The 18,428-nt window shown below is 42.0% G+C and overlaps 2 protein-coding genes across 2 annotated transcripts; one reads left to right on the top strand and one right to left on the bottom strand.

Annotated features, from left to right (window-relative positions):
• The first annotated feature begins 231 nt into the window (after positions 1–231).
• Positions 232–10,845, top strand: LOC119009594 (synembryn-A). The gene is made up of 14 exons (XM_037081001.1): positions 232–370; positions 4,520–4,614; positions 4,715–4,762; positions 5,567–5,584; positions 5,685–5,774; positions 5,878–6,488; positions 6,782–6,917; positions 7,077–7,265; positions 7,437–7,531; positions 8,342–8,492; positions 8,613–8,708; positions 8,827–8,971; positions 9,405–9,684; positions 9,878–10,845. The coding sequence occupies exons 2-14, from the start codon at positions 4,525–4,527 to the stop codon at positions 10,011–10,013; spliced, it is 2,085 nt and encodes a 694-aa protein (XP_036936896.1). The 5' UTR covers positions 232–370; positions 4,520–4,524; the 3' UTR covers positions 10,014–10,845.
• Positions 10,846–10,875: 30 nt separating this feature from the next.
• Positions 10,876–17,776, bottom strand: irf3 (interferon regulatory factor 3). Its single transcript, XM_037081002.1, has 11 exons — positions 17,601–17,776; positions 16,344–16,510; positions 15,394–15,565; positions 14,778–14,851; positions 14,635–14,695; positions 14,340–14,405; positions 13,975–14,220; positions 13,665–13,755; positions 12,442–12,731; positions 12,222–12,346; positions 10,876–11,761 (listed from the first exon to the last, which is right to left on the bottom strand). Exons 2-11 carry the CDS (start codon positions 16,506–16,508, stop codon positions 11,648–11,650), a joined length of 1,404 nt encoding a protein of 467 aa, XP_036936897.1. The 5' UTR covers positions 16,509–16,510; positions 17,601–17,776; the 3' UTR covers positions 10,876–11,647.
• Positions 17,777–18,428: the final 652 nt, after the last annotated feature.

The following is an 18,428-nucleotide window of genomic DNA, read 5'->3' as shown; positions in this document are numbered from 1 at the left end:
ATGTAGATTAGGTACACCTACAATTTAGGTGTTTCTAGAAGCAAATTAGTGGAACAGAAACAAACCATAGGATTTACCCTGCATCGGGCTGTCTTAGGATATACAATGTGATGTGATACAAGAAAGCAGGAGTTTTCAAATATTTCTTGTCTTGGTGGAACTTTTTTCAGCCACTGGTGCTGTGATGTGTGCTCTTTTGTACCTTTCTTTCATTGCGTCTAGGTCTAGATGTTTGTCCTCTGAGTGAAATGGGATGATCTTCAGTGCTTGAACATGCTGCTCCTGTGCGTCCTCTGATGCTTTCACCTCTGAAGTCTGGATGATGTCCCCTGGGAGGACAGCGTCTGACCTGTAGGCCCATCAGAAAAAGGTATTTATTAATATTGGAATTTGTGATATATAGATAAACTAATATGTAGACCAGTTTTCTCCTTCTTTCTGTCTCAGTACCTACAAAGCTTTTGAGGCAGAGAAACTCATCATCATCTTTGATTTACCTCTGCTATCATTAGCTCAATATTTATTGATGTTTTCCACTGACCTGTGAGTTGGTCTGAGTGGTGTGGCAGCAGTCAAAGGCACGACTAGCAGCAGCAGAACAGCTATCTCCATACCGTACTGGCCTGTTGTGACAGAAAAAAAAACGTGGTGATGAGGAAAAAAATCCCGTCCACTCATTGCTAATGAATCATCTGAAAATCAATAAAGACAGAAATTATGATCCATTTCAATCATTATCAAAATATCATTTACCGCCAAAGAAATTCCAAATCCTGCTGTGGTTTTTTGAGTAAACCATTCGTGGTCTCTTGCTGATTGTTGGATGCCCAACTCTGTCATCCCGTCTCCCCTCCTGGTCCTTTATAGTGTTGTGGCAGGCTGAGGGGGTGTGTCTCTAATGTACTCTGTATACTGGCAGAGCAACTCCCACGCTTGTAATTTATCAGTTATGGTGGCAGTTTTATCCTCTAGTTACAGGAGATGTGATGCTAACATAAACACTCGTATAACAACAGCGTCCAAGCACAACATTGTACTTAAACTTGAGGTGACCTTGTGCCTTGTGCGATGTTTACATTTAGTCTTATGTTCACTCTTTGCTCCACCGACTCCCCCCTCCCCGCTCTCTCACTCCACTTGCTGCTGAGCAATTGTTCCAGAAATCATTCTTTCATCTCCATCACCTGCAGGAAGCCCCGCACAGCCCAAAATAACCCCAATTCTCCTCCAGGCTTTTCTTTATCGCCCCATTTTTCCTGTGCCTTTTTCCCTTGAGTCACTTTTGCCGTCACCGTGTTTATTCCTGAAATGTCCTTCACTCACATGTACCCCCCCGCCTTCTCACATACAGTGTTTCAAAAACAACATCTCTATCTTACAACTTTCCTCAAGATACTAAATCAGATTTGTTATTATTTCAGAGATAATGTGATTAAAAAAGACAATGTAGCACAGCTTTGTTAAAAATGGTCACAGAAATAAAAAGTGTTTAACTTTTTAATTTTTTTTTTAGGTTTGGCACATGATCAAATTCTAACATCACTTTAGGAAATGATCCAATATTTACTTATCTTTTAATAATACAGTAAACCCACAGAGCGCCCATGTCACAAGTGACACGTTTATTGGTTTCCAGCCTCCACACTCTTGTTTCTCCCAGCCTCTCCCTCTCACGCTGAATCACAGCTTCCCCTCTGGAGCCTATTGTGTACCTTTCCTGTGACTACCATCTGGGCAGTTTAAGTCGAGCAGTGCACTGAGTCATCAATGGCGCGCGTGCACACGAGAGCATTAGCAGTCAATTGATAACGCAGTCTCATGATTTCACATGTGATTAAGCATGGATTACACCGAGTGTTGTTTCAAGAGAAAAAATCTCTTTAAGGGTTACAACCTGCATGATTGCAAGGATTACGTGCCAAAAGAAAGCCAACTCTTCCTGTGCACCTGCTGCTGACTAGCTGTGAGCAAATGAATGTTGTAAACTAAAGTAAATGTGAACCCCAACAGAAAACAAACTCGAACAATGCATCATTTAATGGACGAGGCATTCAACAGAAAATGTATCAGCAAGTTTTTGAAAGCACAATTTATTCATTGTTTGAGTCATTATTCAGGTAAAACGTTCCACCTTCCCAAGCATGAGAATTGACGTATTCTTTGTGAGGCCGGGCTGTAAACAGGTCAGAAGAATAGAATATATAGTAAATGCAGTTGTTATATTATAAAATATGTCTTCAGTTAGAGTTGCTGACTATGAATGTTTATAGATAAATATGTAAAATCGTCTTTATCGCTGTGCAGCTACATTTAAATGTGTTGAAAATCATTTGTCTATGTACACCAAGTTGTCAAGCTTCCACATAGCCCTCATGCGGATGGCTGCCCACCCAGAGCCTGGTTAGGCTCCAGGTTTCTGCCTCGTTAAAGAGAGTTATTTCTCACCTCTGTCGCCAAGTGCTTGCTCTTGGAGGGAATTTTTGCAAATGTTATATGAAGAAAATTTGATTTAAGTGATTTAAATGATGCTATTTTTTTATTTTGGCACATGTTTTGATTACAAAGTAGATATAAATACACAGAATGAATCTGTCCATACAGTCTGTCAACTAAGATGTCGGGTGGGATAAGGGTGAAAACAGATGAACCTACTTCATTCTGCACAGTGAATGTCAAACATCCAAGTGAAGGAACAAGAAGCAAAACATATTCTTTTAGTGGAGGATTATTTTAAGAAAAAGACCAATACATAGAAAATTACTGTAATTGCTCCTTCTTACTGTGTTTGGAATATCTGAATAAATGTGAGTAATTAAAGTTAACTGGCTCCATTCCTTAAAATATATTTATCATAATATAAAGTAGCCATAATATCCTGGGAACTCATCTTATGGGAAAAAAAATACATATCATACAATTGTATAGAGTCTAAAACAGATTTTTAATTAAAGTTAACACAGGTCAGGTGGGTTTAGGCTACATGCAGTTTATAGTGTCCCAGCAGTTATGAGTAAATCTGTGTCAGGGTGACTAAAGCAAACAGTCCTGTATTGCGTACATCAGTGGCGATGGTTGTTTTCTTCCACTGGTTTAAAGGTAACTGAAGGTCACCGGTCTCTCAGAGCTCCGGCTTGTTGATTTCCTGCATCTCAAGTGTAATTCATCTTGAAGGAATATGTGCGCTCACTTCCATGAGAGCACTTTTCTCCCAGTGTCGCTGACGTAGCGCGCATCCTGTTGTTGTAAACCTGCAGCCACCAGCCGGCCACTACAGCCTTCCCGGCTGTGTTTCCTCTACCCACTGGACACAAGAGTGAGCATCCTGTTGTCATTCACTCACACATCATCTTCTCACAGATTATGATTTAAGGGTACTTTGCAACAAGTGTGTAAACATCTACTTCATCTTTGCTAGAAGTAGGTTAGCTATAAAGAAAACAATTTGTTTACCAGAATAAAAATCTGAATTTCAGCATGTTTGCCTGTCATTATATATTCTAGCTGATCTGATGGAGACTGGTTCCATCTGTAGTTTATAAATAGAATATTTAGAATATAGAATATAATACGTTTTCCTTAAATGGCATTCATCACACAAAAGATAAATAACCTCCTTAGATTTAGAGTTGGATTGAATCGGCCATGAACAGCTCCATCTTGTGGGACTAGACTCAAACTGTACTCACAATAATTAAATCACTGTACCTGCTCTTTCATTTACATGATGGAAGGATTTGGCCAATGTAATTAAAGACATTTTTAAGCCATAATCAGTCAGCTGAAAAATATTGATGCTATCTTGGGTGACTCCGCATCATCCGCTCCAGTGTTATGCAACAGCTAGAAAGGGTGATAAAAAAAAACAAATCTTAATGGTTATTTCAGTGATTTCCAAGCTATTAAGAGATTTGAGTGAAAGAGTGTGTTAGAGCTGGACAGAGAGAGAGTGAGAGAGAGTCTGTAAAACCTGTAGGTTATAGGGTCAACACTGAGAGATATAAGCTTAGAGTCCATTAGTGGATTATAACCATAACCACTCCATGGCTCCTGTGTCTCTCTTGGATTAAAGAGAGAGAGAGGGACGGAGAGAGAGGACGAAACAGAGATGTGCTGAGTGCATGAGTGTAACTGGAAAGCAAGTGAATCGAGTTTGAAGGCAGAGCTTATCGTACTGTGCATACGTGGACTCGAGCTGAAGTAAAGTTGCAGCGGTGACAACACTTTGGGTCGGTTATTTTGACACACCTACGGTTTATCACCGGCTGATTAAGTGACTCACACAAGGTAAGTTTAGACACACATCAAACGTTTGCGGTTCCTGTATGTGTGTTGGATGCAATTCAGCATGTACAGGTTCAGCTGTCATTAGCCAGGAGGCATTTCTCAGTGATCACGTTGATAAAGAAGTTAATGTGTTTTACTGAAATGTATTTTCTGCTCTTAAATGTCACATTTGTTGGCCTGCATTCTCACATTTTGTCATCCTCGTCATCATTATTGTTGTGTAACTTGTGCGCAGGAAGCATGGACGTGGACCTGGAAGGGATTATCCAGTACATCAAACAGGGCAATGAGAACGGTGTTCAGACACAGCTGCAGGAGTTCAATAAAGAGGTAACACCAACACACAGAAGCTCACACATTCTTGTCCGGAAGATACATTGCTGCAACATACGATAATGACTGTCACTTTATCGTCATCTCCCTCCTTAAGTTCGCCCAGTGCTTTTTCTTTGACGCAGAGGAGAGGGACCGAAGGAAGGTAAGCTGCAACTCCTGTCTATCCAGTGCCCCTTAAACCTCACCTTAACCTTTTCTTAGCCTACATCCTCCCCTCCCCACCCTGGCTCCATAGTCTGTTTGTGATTAGTAATTCTGCTGTATCAGTTGTCCCTGATCCTCTCTCCTTGCATGCTCAGGCAGATTGAGCCCAGGCAGAGTGATTGAATAAGACTGACTGTGTGTGTAACAGGCTGTGTGTTAATCTATTCAACACTTTCAGCTCTGTCATTTGCAACCATTGATCAGTTAACACTGAAATTTATCTTTAATCAAAAAACAAAAACAGACACACTTCTGGCAAAAAGGTTAGATGGCCTTTTTTTAGATGGCTCATTCATTCTGAAATCCTTAAAAAATCCTGAGGGTTAGGGTTATGGCTATCATCTCCTGAAAACATCAAATTAAGGCTTTTTAACCTTTTTTCCAAAAATGTTTGTATTGTTTGAACGTCATTGTTCCCTATGTTTTTATTTAGAAAACTACTATTTAATTAATGTTTATAAGTTAACCTTATCAGATATAGATCCTTCTAACACTCAATTCATTCACAGACATGATGTCTTCCATAGCAACAGGGTCAAAATAACCCCTTCTTTAAGTTTAGCTTAGCAGGTTTGTGAATAACTCTTAAGAGGAAACTCTTTCTGTGAAGCTTTTCGGAGTCCTAATATTTGAACATAAAACACACACCTGATTCCTAGTGGTAAGAAGAATATGTACTGATATTGTTTTTTCTTTGTTCTGCCACATTACTCCCTGAAATCCAACATTCGACCTCCTAAAGCAAAGAAGACTTGAGGAGGTACAGTGCTGCCAGAGTTTGGAATAATATTCAAGTATTGCTTTTGTTGCACATGAGAAGGCCGTTAACTTTAAATGTATTCTTTCTCCTGCTGTACCAGTTCAAGAAGAATAAAGTGAGGGACTACACTGATTCTGACTCTGACTATGACGAGTACGACCAGGAGGATCGAGACCTCATCCTCAGACAGGTGCCTGACTCTCTCACTGTCTGCTTGCCCCAAGGTTTTTTTCAATTGTTCCTTTTGAAGAATGGTGTGAAATTAAAATCTGTTTTTCTGATCCTGCCCTCAGAATTTAGCTCTCGTTCTCTTGAGGTTCATAAGGACAGGAGTTAAATCTCGTGTGTTGAGAGTGTCTCTACGCACCCTGAGAATCCTCTCCAGAGACAAAAAGGTCCTGGGACCCTTTGTGACCGACGGCGCTCTCCTGACTCTCGCCAAACTAGCCGGGCTCACCACATGCGATGCGAGCGAGGAAGCCAGTGACCCTGACATTGACTTCTACGACAACATCCTTGTCTCTCTCGCCGAGGCCAAAGTGTTGCAGTGTCGCGCCAACGAGTACGATGGCGACATGGATGCCACCGACCAAAACGAAGAGGGCTGCACTTATGACGAGGACGCCAAGAGCGACATCAGCAACGCAACAAGTGGAGATCTGGACAGCATCAGCTGGTTCGGCAGCCACAGGACCAGCATCAACGAAATGCACAGAGGCAGCATCAATCACAAGATGCTGGAGCGAGGCAGGAGGGACCGCAGGGAAAGCAAGATGGAGACGGGGGAAGAGGAGCAGGAGGACGGGGATTCAGGAGAGGAGGCGCAGAGAAAAGAGGCCTTGAAGGTGTTGTGTAATGTGGTGTACAACAGCACCTGGGCACAGGAGAGGTTCAGTGCTCTCAGGTGGGCTAGCTCACAGACAACACATATACATATACACAACTGTTGGCTTTCTCACAGCAAAAAAGTGTAAATAAATCCATTTTATATATTTGGGGTAAAAAATAATCTTTCAGTCCTCTGAATCTAAGTCGATATGTACACATATACCTTGACTGATAGCAACAAGTTCACGCTTGTTAACAGAAAAGCGAATCCCAAACTGTGATGTAAATGAACAGGGCAGACTGAGACAAAATGATGTTGTAAACCAACAGATTTCAAGACAGCGGATGCCTTGTTATTGTTTCCATCAGGCTCATGTGTGGTCTCATCGAGCGTCTGTCCTCCAGTGTCAGCTGCTCATCTCCCTCCAGTGTTCAGTTCTATGAACTACGCCTCATGTTCCTCATCACTGCACTACGCCCAGAGCTCAGGACTCAGCTTCAACAGGTAGATCACTCTGATGTTACAGTACTCAAAGCTAATTGTCCTTGTGTTTAACATGACACCTGCAGTTTATTCTGATATTAATACAAACAGTCCTGACTTGTTCTACACCTCTGAACCAGCTGTCTTCTCAGTTTCACGCATATCATGTTTCTCTTCCAGGAGGGAGGCGTGTCCATCCTCACTGCAGCTCTGGAGAGCTCCCTGGAAGTCCAGTGGACAGACCAGTATGTATGTGTGCTGGGCCCAACAACGCCACCCATCTCCCTTGAAGCTTCTCAGCGAATCATCGAGATCCTCAAAACCCTCTTCAACATCACCTGCAGCACCCACAGGCAGGAGCCAAGTGAGGTCAGTGAGCAAGTCCAGAATTAACCTGTCATCTTTCAGGTGTTATGTCAGCCTCTGCAAAAGAACAGATTAAATAAGAAAACGTGCTTTTCCTTTAACCCTTTAACCCGCACTTAATCCTAGAGATATGGGCTTTACTATGTGCCTGCTGTGTGTTTTCTCCTTCCTCAGGACAATGCAGCTCTCTACCGGCACCTGGTGGCGCTCCTGCGTGTCTGCCTGATGAGGAAGTGTATCCTTCCAGATGATAATTATGAACTGCAGGGGTGAGCATGAACACAGTGAGGTCTGAAAGCAAGAAAATGGCTATGACAACCATCATTAGAAATAACAATACAGATGCATTTAAATTAGCTGGTGTTTGTTTAATACATTTTTTTTTCGAATGGAAATTCGAGTAAACAAATAATTTTTCAGGTGACCAATTTTACACGTGTCAGGGAATACAGGAGTATTAAATTATCATAAACTGTATATTAAGACAAAAATAATTCATTAGTAAAAAGAAATAACAAGGGAATAATGGAGCTAAGAGGTAAAAACACCTTCAGCTCCATGCTGAATGTTTCTATGATGAGTTTTATAAAATACACTTGGGTTTGTTCATGAATATTTTAATCCCAGGTCGAAAATTCATGTCTTTGGTTTGATCCCTAAATCTTATTTTCACAAAGAATTGATGCTTCAAAAGTAAAACTCTAAAATAATTTTAATCTGTAAACATTCCTCTTTAAGTAGTTCTAGATGTGATAGCATTAATCATTGTCTTGTTTACTGAACTGAGGCTTACACAGCTAGCTATAACATTTTCTATTCATCTGATTAAATTATTATAATAATACATATATTTTTCCCTGATTGCATCTGAATTTTTATAGTTCTTAATTGTACTTTATTTTATTTATTATTATCTTAATAGAACAAGCATTTGATTATTGTATCAGGGATGATTCCTCTCATGTTGTTGGGTCATTAATGTATATTTTATACATTTGCCTTTCACTCTATATTCTTTGAACACTTTGAACACTATATCAACGCTATATCAGACCTGTTATCTTCTCTCCATCCCACAGTCACACAGTCAACCTGTTGTCAGCACTGCCTCTCCAGTGTCTCGACGTGCTGCTGATGGTGCCTGTGGAACCGGGCTCGCAGCAGTGCCAGGGTGTTAACATGGACTGTGTCCACACCCTCATGCTGTTCATGGAAAGACGCCTGGATTCGGTGAGAGAGAAAGTAACATACAGAGAGGAATCTGAATCACGAGATTCCTCCTAAAAACAGAGATTGTTTGTTAATTCTGAAATGACCTGAGGGAGTCTTCCTTGTTTGTTTGCTTCTCAGGGTGATAAGATCAAGGAGAAGCTGACTCCGATCCTCAATCTGCTGACAGAAAGCTGCAGGGCTCACAGAGAAACACGTCATTACATCAGGAAGCATGTAATACACACAAACATTCAAAGAAAACTCATGTCATACTTTCCCTCTTACAGTATATAGACTATGATTGAAGCTTCTGTTTTTCATGTGTGAAGCTGAAATTAAAACTGATCATCAGATCCTGCCTCCTCTGAGAGACGCGACACACAGGCCAGAGGAAGGGTCCACTGTGAAGAGTCGTCTGATCCGTCTTATGACTCATCTGGATACAGATGTCAAACACTGCGCTGCTGACTTCCTCTTTGTCCTCTGCAAGGAAAATGGTAAGAGCCGACATCACTACTTTCCATTGGGGATGTATTTTGCTTTCATGAGTTATAATGTGCTTTTTAAAAAGTATAAAGATGCTCATACACTTAGTGTTTCTTTTCTTTTCTAACATCATAAATCCTGAAATCCTCGTTCCTTTTATATTTTCTTTAAAATCTTTTTATTGTGCATGAATTTTTATTATATTTCTTGAAACCTGACATATTTGGACTAAGTATTCCTCTAGAACTTCCAATAATATCTATATGTTTTTGAGCAATGTTCGTCTGCACAGCATGCATTACTAGTCAGTAACTGTCAGGAGTGTTAGTAATATTCTCTAATTACCTATAAAATACCTTTCACAAAATGTATGACATGATAATCCCAGAAAATATATATTTATGTGTATACAATCGTCGTCTCCACCTTCACTTCCTCTTCTAGTGAGTCGTTTTGTCAAGTACACGGGTTACGGTAATGCGGCAGGCCTGCTGGCCTCCCGGGGCCTGCTGGGTGGCCAGAGCTGCAGGGCTCCCTCCACTGATGGCCAGTACTCCAGCGACTCTGATTCAGACACTGAGGAGTACCGGCAGGTCAAAGATCGCATCAACCTGGTAACGGGGCGGGTGGAGACAGAGCAGCCAGACCCCATGGAGGGCATGACAGAGGAGGAGAAGGAGGAGGAGGCCAAGAGGCTGATCATGCTTTTCAACAAGCTGTCAAGGTCAGTGAAATGACTCATAGACACAGTATCTCTTACCAATCAAATCAAGGTTTTAAGTATAAATCTTCACAGTGGCAACACACTGAAAAGACGAGTCCAGTATCAGCTCAGAACAGAAGATTAAATTAGCTCAATGAGAACAATGCTGTTGACTAAATAGTCAATGTTTTTTATCTACCCATTTATTTTTCAGAGGTGGTATCCATGCGATGACAATGGATACAGAGGGGAAGCTGGTCCAAATGACAGGAATGAGGGAAAACTCCCTCCCTGAGGAGAGAGAGTCTGAGTCAGAGAACGACAGAGAGGAAGAGGGAGAGAAGAACTGAAACGTGTCTCATCTATTCATTCAGTTGATGATTTTCTTTTGTAAATATTTTATTTCTAAAGTTTGACAGCACATAATTACAACATAGTTCTATATTCTGAGACTGAATTAACTCAAAAAGATTTTTAAAAAAAGATTTTTACTTTGTTCTTTGAATTTAGACTAATATAGAACTATAATGTCACACTGGTTTCAGTTAATAATGAAATTCTGAATTGATAGTAGATGTGAGAAGCGATTTTTTTTTCTGGTAACACATAATATCCTCCAAAGGCATAATCAAGTCATGACTTCTCACTGTACTGAAATAATGTGTATTTTAATCTGTAGTTTCATTCAGTCTCTTCTGTAGAGTTACTTCAGAGTAAATTTGGAATATGCTAATAGGTAAAACACTCACTCGTTGGTTAGGCATGCCCTTTGAAAAGAGAAGATGAAATAAACTTATTTAATATTTATAATAATATTTAATGTTTCTCTTCAGTCTCTGGTGTGAAGTGACACATAACAGTGTCAGAATGTGCTCAGGTGTATATTATTGTGCAGATCATAAACATTTAGACTGATTCCAGATGCTCTGCACACATCTGCACTGTCAAGTCTGACTGAACAGTTGAGTTCAAGGGTTATGTCTGTTTATTAGAGGCTTAAGGTGTTGTTACAATATATTCATTAGTTTCAAATTTCAAATTCATAGTTTTAATGAGTGAAGTGTCTTTATCCGATTATGAATGTTGCTAGATGTAGGAAAGTGTGAAATTCAATAAATGTATTCATGTTTACAGCAACAATTAATCAATCTGTTCTCAACTATTAAATTGTTCGCCAATTATGCTGACGATGGATTAACTGGTAATGAGCAGAGTGATTTTTATTTCTATTTTCCTGGTTTCTTATCTCCGCTACAAGATTAAACCGAGTATCTTCGGGTTGTGGACAAATCAAGACATTTGAGGTCGTTATCTTGGGAATTGGAAAAGACTGATTAATATTTCTGACTATTACCTAGAGACCAAACAACAAATCGATGAATCAAGAAAAGAAAAATTACAGATTAATCTCCAGTGAAAAACATTTTTAGCTGCAGCCCTGCTGTAAATAAATGATCAAATAGGAGCATTCATGGGATGATAGACAGCTTTCTGATGACATTGCACATTGAGACAAATCTGCTGCTTTGCTTTATAGCAAAAGAGAGAAGTGCACTTATATCAGGACAGACATGTTACTGGCAAAAACAGAATGAAGGCTGAGTGACAGAGCTCTTTCATGTTGCTCATTTTATGCAACAGAAAGCAGCACGGTATCTTAGAAACACAAGCACCAATAAGATCCTATCAAATCCTAGTCCCATTATTTTATGTAAAAATATTCAAATTACATTTAAAGGCACATATTCATGTATAAACATAGTTACAAAGCTTTGCTTTGCTCCTTAGGACAGAGTCAGCATGTGAAACGCCAGAGAAATTATCAACACCATGATTATTAACTGACCGGTTCTATCCGGTGTAGAATAAAGACATAAAATGTTCAGTAACATGTAAACTTTGATTATTTCTGAGGGGATTTCCTCGGGGTAAAGGATTACAGAAAACCAGTAAACAGATTCTTTTCATTCTGGCACACAGCGTGTCAGTACATCTCCATCATCTCTTCCAGCGACATCTGCAGCTCCACGGACTGCAGAGAGGAGGCGCCGCCTACAACAGCCATATTCTTCAGTAGCTCCATTGAAGTGAGGACCACCTGAGGCCGACAAAAAAAAAAAAAAACAGAACAGGAAGCAGAAGTCAGACACAATGACAAGAGTGACATGAGCAGGATGGTGAATTTGAGCCCGACAGAGGCCGTGGAATTCAAGTAAGCTGGAGCAATGAGACGCGTCACGCTGGTTTTCTTTAAAGTTCTGCACCACAGCATGTGCTCCACTGTAGAGGCTCGGGGCAGAGAAACCTTTCATGCCAGAGGGATCAGCTGTCACCAGCGGTATTCAGGCTTTGTTCCCTCAGTGCTATTAATCAATACTGAGACAAAATTGCCTCTTGAAAAGTGCTGCTGACTACAGCTCCCCTGAGTGGGCAATTTTGGCGGTTTGATCACTCATGAAATTTGATGGGAGGTACGTGAAGCAAACTGAAATACTGCTTTAAGGTCTTTGAGAGCACAACACTGTCTGCGCGTTTCAATAATTTAGAGGTTGCCTCACCTCCACTGTGACGAGCTTCCTCTCCCAGGACTTGTTGTGTGGGTCAGGCCACTTCTCCCCGAGGCAGAAGAACAGGGTGCACGGAGGGGACTCTCCACCTTCAGATGCAATGAATTTCAATATTCCTAAAGGGAAAGGACAATTGGTCACTACACTGAACCAACAAGGTGGCATCTGTGTTCACAGGTACGCCGACAGAAAGCTTGTTCCTTTCACCCACCTTGCACAAAGTCCTTGAACGTGTACAGAAGCTGAGGCTCCAGTTTAGAAATCTCTTGGGGCGTTCTGATGCTGTCATGCTTGGAGAAGCTCCAAAATGCTTTGACTTCGCCGTGCCGCTGGCCGTAGAATACGTGGCCCGACACACCAAAGTCGATGCCATTGCCCAGCTTGTCCAGGATGCGTTGGGTCAGATTGACTTGGGTTTGATCCACCAGCATTGTAGGACTTGGCAGGGAGACGAGGGAGAGGCCTGACGCAGGATCCACCACTGTCCCCATGAGCTCGGGTCTGACGTGAAAACATTGATTTGTTTGATTTTATCAGGCCATCTGCTCATCACCATTAAAGGAATAGCTTGACATTTTACTCCTTTAAGGAAGAAGTCATCCAAAAATGAAAAATCATAAAATATTCACCCCCACAGCAATGGAAAGTTGACGTTTCATAATTGACAAAACATTTTTGGAGATTCACAGCTAAGCAGCATTCAGTGTTTTCCTGAACAACTAAAGTCGATGGGGACTTGTTTTTAGACATTAAAAAACAACGCCAAAAAAAGCAAACTCATCCATTTGTTACAACTTTGTGCAACGGGGCGAGCAGATAATGGCCAAACATTTACATCTTTCTCATATGTGTGCGATAAATATGTGGCTACAACAAGGATACAGTTAGCACAAAGACTGGAACAGAGGCAAGCTGCTAGTCTGGTCCTTTTAACACTCGATGCCACTGTTTATACAGATCAAGGCCAGCTGCTTCCCCTGTTTCTTGTCTTTTTACGCTAAGCTAAGCTAAGCTAAGCTAAGTTAATCAGCTACTGGTCACAGCTCCAAACTCACTGGCATACTTAAATTCCTCCACCTCCAGGATGACAAAGGCATTACCTGTGCTCCTCCCACTGTGCCTCTGGTTGACTTACCCTGATAACCAATCTCACACCTCGTTCCTAAATTTAACTAACCCCAGGCGAAGAGCCAATCAGAGGCAGAGTAGGGCGGGTCATGACTACACCATCCTGGGGGGAAATAATGGCTTACAGTACAGACAGTAGAGCACAATCACTTTCCTCCTGTGTCTGTGCAAGAAAGAACAGCATGCATTCAACAAAATCCAAGTGCCCCTTTAGCTATGAGAGTCAATTTGAAGATGAACTGTGGCTTCTGAACATTTGACATTACCTTGACGTTACCTTTGATCAAAGCTTTATTGTGGTGTTACCTGTAGACTAAGCGGATTCCAGCCTCATTCTCGACCAGCTGCTCTGACACCTTCACCCCTCTGTAGTACACTGATATCCTGAACTGAGTCTCTGAAGATGCAGAAAGAGAAGCGGTGTGTGAGGAGAGGAGAGGAGAGGAGAGGCTCCACTCTTCTCTGTACCCCTCTTGAAAACACATTATTCATTGACTGGTTTTATTTTTACACCGACAGGCCTCATTGTTTTAACGGCCTTGTGAAAGATACTTTATGAGGGAAGTCATTTCTGAGTGTCAATTGCATGTAAATACAATGGCATCCATCATCTCACTGAAATTATCTCCACCACTGGTCCTGTTCATGGCTTGCAGGAACTGCTCCACCAACTGCCCACCACAGGCCCCTCCCATGGCTCCCTCCATTGGACGTGCCGGTTGCTCAGGCAACCCAGCTTCACCGACTGCACTCTCAAACGTTACTGGATGCTGCTGTTGCCCAGGCAACGCACATCCACCAATGGCGAGCTGGTTTTGGAGCTGCTGTTGCTCAGGAGGAGGCTCAAAGCCCGCGGTGCCCTCTGTGGAAAAGTTGGAGAAAGTGAAAAACTATCTTTCTCCAGGAAAAAAAAAGTAGCCGGGCATTGTTTTCTGCTCGTGCCGCAGCAGCGAGGCGGTGGACGAGGAGCAGAGACGGTACCTGTGTCAGGGCCAATGTTCAGTCCCTTCAGACACTCCTGGAGGATATCGTGGCTGGCAGCGGAATCTGCTGGCAGATATTGATCAGCTCAGAGAGATTCAGAGAAGAGGTTCCAAATTTCTCGCTTTCAGATAAATTCACACTTTGGAGACACAACACTCATGCCAGGAGAAAATAAATATCGATAAGCTCAGAAACGTGATTCCAGATTCCTCACCAGAAAACAAAATGACCTGCTAAATTTACCTTCTGAGGCGCAACAAAAATTAACGCCAAGAGATGATAAATCCCTCACCTACGAACAGAGTTTTGTCTGCGAGATAGAGACAGTCGTCGAGGCATGACTCCATCTGGCTCTGAAACAACACAGACACATCTGTATGAGTTCATATGCAACCACGCAACAACACAGCACGCACACTTTACTCCAGTTCTTACTTCTTGTATGGGAAAGCCGACATCCTCAAACAGACTGGGGTCGTCTTGGTCCTGGGATCCGGCTGAGGAGTTAGCTTTGAGGGTGAAAGCAAAGCGCTCAGTTCTAATTTGCTGCTGACTGTCTTTTAATCATTCACCCTCCTCAGAAACACTCCTTTAATCTCATAATCCCCGCTACAAATGCCATTGACTTGCATGCTCTGCATTTGCATACTGACAGATCTCGTCTACCGAGGCATGACTCCAGACAGAACGCAAGATTGGAGAGTGACGTGGAGGTAAGTGGGGGACTGTACAGCCCTGTGTGTGGCCTCGCTGACAGAGAGGTGCCCTGTTACCCACACGTGAGCTTAAATGAGCAGCATCTGCAGCGCGTTTACTGCATTATCTGATTTTTTTGTGTCTCATGAAAAACCAACTGATGCCTCCCCCCTTCCTAGGATAGATACACAGGCTGAATAATTCTGCATTAATAAAACAGAGAGAGACGAACGGAAACTGAACACACAACTCTTTTTTTTTTTTTTGTGCAGATCATCACAGGAAACGGTCACTTTCTTTAACTGTCTGCTACAATAAAGAAGGACCAAAACGGGGGGCCGTCTCTGATCCTCACCTCCTGATGCCGGCTCCTCCGGCCAGAGAAACACTTTGTGGGGGAAAGCGGTGTCGTTCTTGTTGTCCCTGACCATTTTGAAGCCTTTGACTCGGAGGGCGCTGCGGAAGTTCCTCTTCCAGATCGAGGGGTCTCCCTGAGCCTGGCCGTTGCCGCTCACCTCTGCCCAGGCCTGCAGCAAGGGGGGGGGTCATTACGTTACAGCCACTGTCACCAGAGCTAGTCATTTATTTGAATTACATTAAGAAATTCTAAAGGAAATTTAGGTCACTTTAGAATTAATGAATCACTCCAGAATAAGTGGAGGGGAGTGAACAACCAGAGAAGGCCCCGCTTTGTCTGATAACTTGAGAAACAATGATCGGTGCTGATGTTTCCTGTGCATGCAGAACAAACGCTCATGTATCAAGAACACAACTGGACCAAATTAGGGAACATCTTGATCAGTCACGGAAAATGAGAACCTTTGCTAGTTCTCCTTTGCACGCCCTTCTATGTGACGAGGACCGAGCGAGAAAGGAGGGGCCATGACGTCGCTCAGTCATGCTTTTGGTGCCAGCTGTGTTGAAGTCTACGGGAGATCCACTGAGAAGCACTCTGTTGCAGAGAGGCCTCCAGAAAATGAAACGGCACACTTCAGAGTCTAGGCTAACCACTGATTTGAGTTTTCCAAATGATTGACAGGACTAATTATATCTTTCACCAAAAAAATTGAGAGAAGAACAATGTGCCGATACAAGAAGTATTCGCTGGCCTGCTCTCTGAAGTGTTTTCTCTGCTTTTCTGGGGGCATTTCTTCATCAGAAGGAGGAACAGAGCAGATCTGTCACCACAGTCTGGCACCAAAGCGAGATTCAGTGACGTATTAACCCTTCCTTGTCATGTGACTGATGTAAATGCTAAAACGATATACTGCACAATCCCTACTGCTACTATTCCCTGTGAATTACCTTGAAGATGAGGATGTCGGTGTCGGAGGAGTCCTGTCTTAGAGCATGTTTCCACGGGATGGAGAACTCTGTCCGCTCCGGGTTCGTCCACTGGACTCCGGGATACTTGCCGCTGTCGATGCGAGCCCGCAGCCACGGGATGAGCAGCGGTTTAGAATGAGACATTTCTGCAGGAGCAAGAACAAAACGTCACATCTGAATTCATTCTGCTGTTATGTTTAACTTTGGGCAACGTGATAGCGTTGATATAAATGCGAGCAGCTGAGCCAGGCTGGATGTTACACCACCAGTCACTGTTCCCAGGGATGGAATGTAACTGTGCACATTTACTCAAGTTTCTCTACAACATTCACTCGTTACTTTTCACATTACATGCCCGTCAAAGCCAAATTAGTATATTTTCAGATTTAACTATAAACAAAAAAATGCAGAATATTGGATCTGATAATTGGCCAGGCTGAGAATTTACATATATGAAAGCATACTGTATTTACAATTTATTTTGACTTATACTTTTGGTACTTCAGTACATTTCATATCAGATGCGATATATATATGCATGTACTGAGAGGTGTATATACATTATGAGAACTTTCAGGTCCATCTCAAAGTATTCTTTCCTCCTGCAGATGGCGCTTTCACAGCTGGACTTGAGCCTCTCAGAACATATTGTCAAAGTGTCACAATAGAAATAGAAGACAGTAAAATAGAAACTTTAGGAATTGCATGTTTGAATGTAAGAAAACACAAAACATTTTAAATATCCTATAATGCATGCTCAGGTAAATAGAATGGAGGGATCTTCTCTTTCTGCTTTCTCTTAATGCCACCCAGTTATGAAATGTTGAAGAACAAATGAGCAACATATGAATCTATCGTACAACCACATCTGAGCAGGGCTCGGATGTGCTGCTGAAAGAGGAAGCAGCCCTCAATACCATAAGTCATCTAATATAAGTGAAGACAAAAGCTCAAAATGACTAAAAAGGTTCAGTTACATTAAAATATATTCAGGCATGAAAAGTAAAAGCACTCCTTCTAAAGATAAACAATGCCTCCTCGTATAAAATGTCAGATATTAACGTTTCTTCTGTTTCAGTGTATTTTTGTGTAACAAGCGCGAACACACAAGTACAACACCACAAATCAGAGACGGAGGTTCCATAAGTGTGAATACAGGCTACACGAGTGGAGAGGACACAACACAACCATCCGACAACAGGGCAGCGCGACAGGCAACGCTGACCTCCAACCTACCTGCTGCAGCGACGAAGGCGTCCCGGGTCTGAAGGTGGTGTAAGCACCTGTGAGAGGAAGAGTGTGTGTGTGTGTGAGCTGCAGCTGTGCAACCCCGTCACTAAATCCTTAAATACCGCCGGGGTCCGGCTGCTCCCTCACCGGACGAGGTTTTCTCGGGAAACTCCGAGGCGTCAGTTTCGTTTTCCAAATGTGACGTCACCCCGGAGTTTCATTTACCGGCCAGTCCCGCTAGGTGGGGCAAACACACACGCACGCGCTCACACACACACACACAGTCCCCTGAGACTGTTACACTATCATATATTATATCATTGCATCATAAGAGCAGGACTCTACTGTTGCAGCTGACAGTGATGGAGTGTAACTAAGTACATTTACTTAAGTTACTGTTACATTTTGGGTAACATTTTGAGGTACACTTCACTCTGGAGGCAAACATCATACATGTTTTTATTCCAGTACAGTTATCTGATATTTTAAGTAACTAATTACTTTGCAGATTACATTCTGCATCGGAGCAAGAATAGCAGTAGTAATAGCAATAGTAGTCAAGCAGTTTTTTTCAAGTGGGTGAAGAATCATCGACCCAGCATAAAGCATGCATACATGCAACTAATATGTATAGTTTACTTTTAACTTGCACTTTTTATACTGGAGCACATTTAATATCAGATACTTTGAGGCTCAAGTACTATTTTTTTTAAAAATGATATTTTAGAACGATAGTTGTTTGTGATGGAGAAGTGCTGTTTTGTACAGTGACGTATCAATCGTCATTATGGATTCACCTGCTGATTATCTTCTCTATCAATTGACTGATTGCTT

The sequence above is a fragment of the Acanthopagrus latus genome, chromosome 20 (genome assembly GCF_904848185.1).
Source record: "Acanthopagrus latus isolate v.2019 chromosome 20, fAcaLat1.1, whole genome shotgun sequence".
NCBI lineage: Eukaryota > Metazoa > Chordata > Actinopteri > Spariformes > Sparidae > Acanthopagrus > Acanthopagrus latus.
The sequence above is the reverse complement of the archived record's forward strand: the minus strand, read 5'-3'. Positions and strand labels throughout refer to the sequence as shown.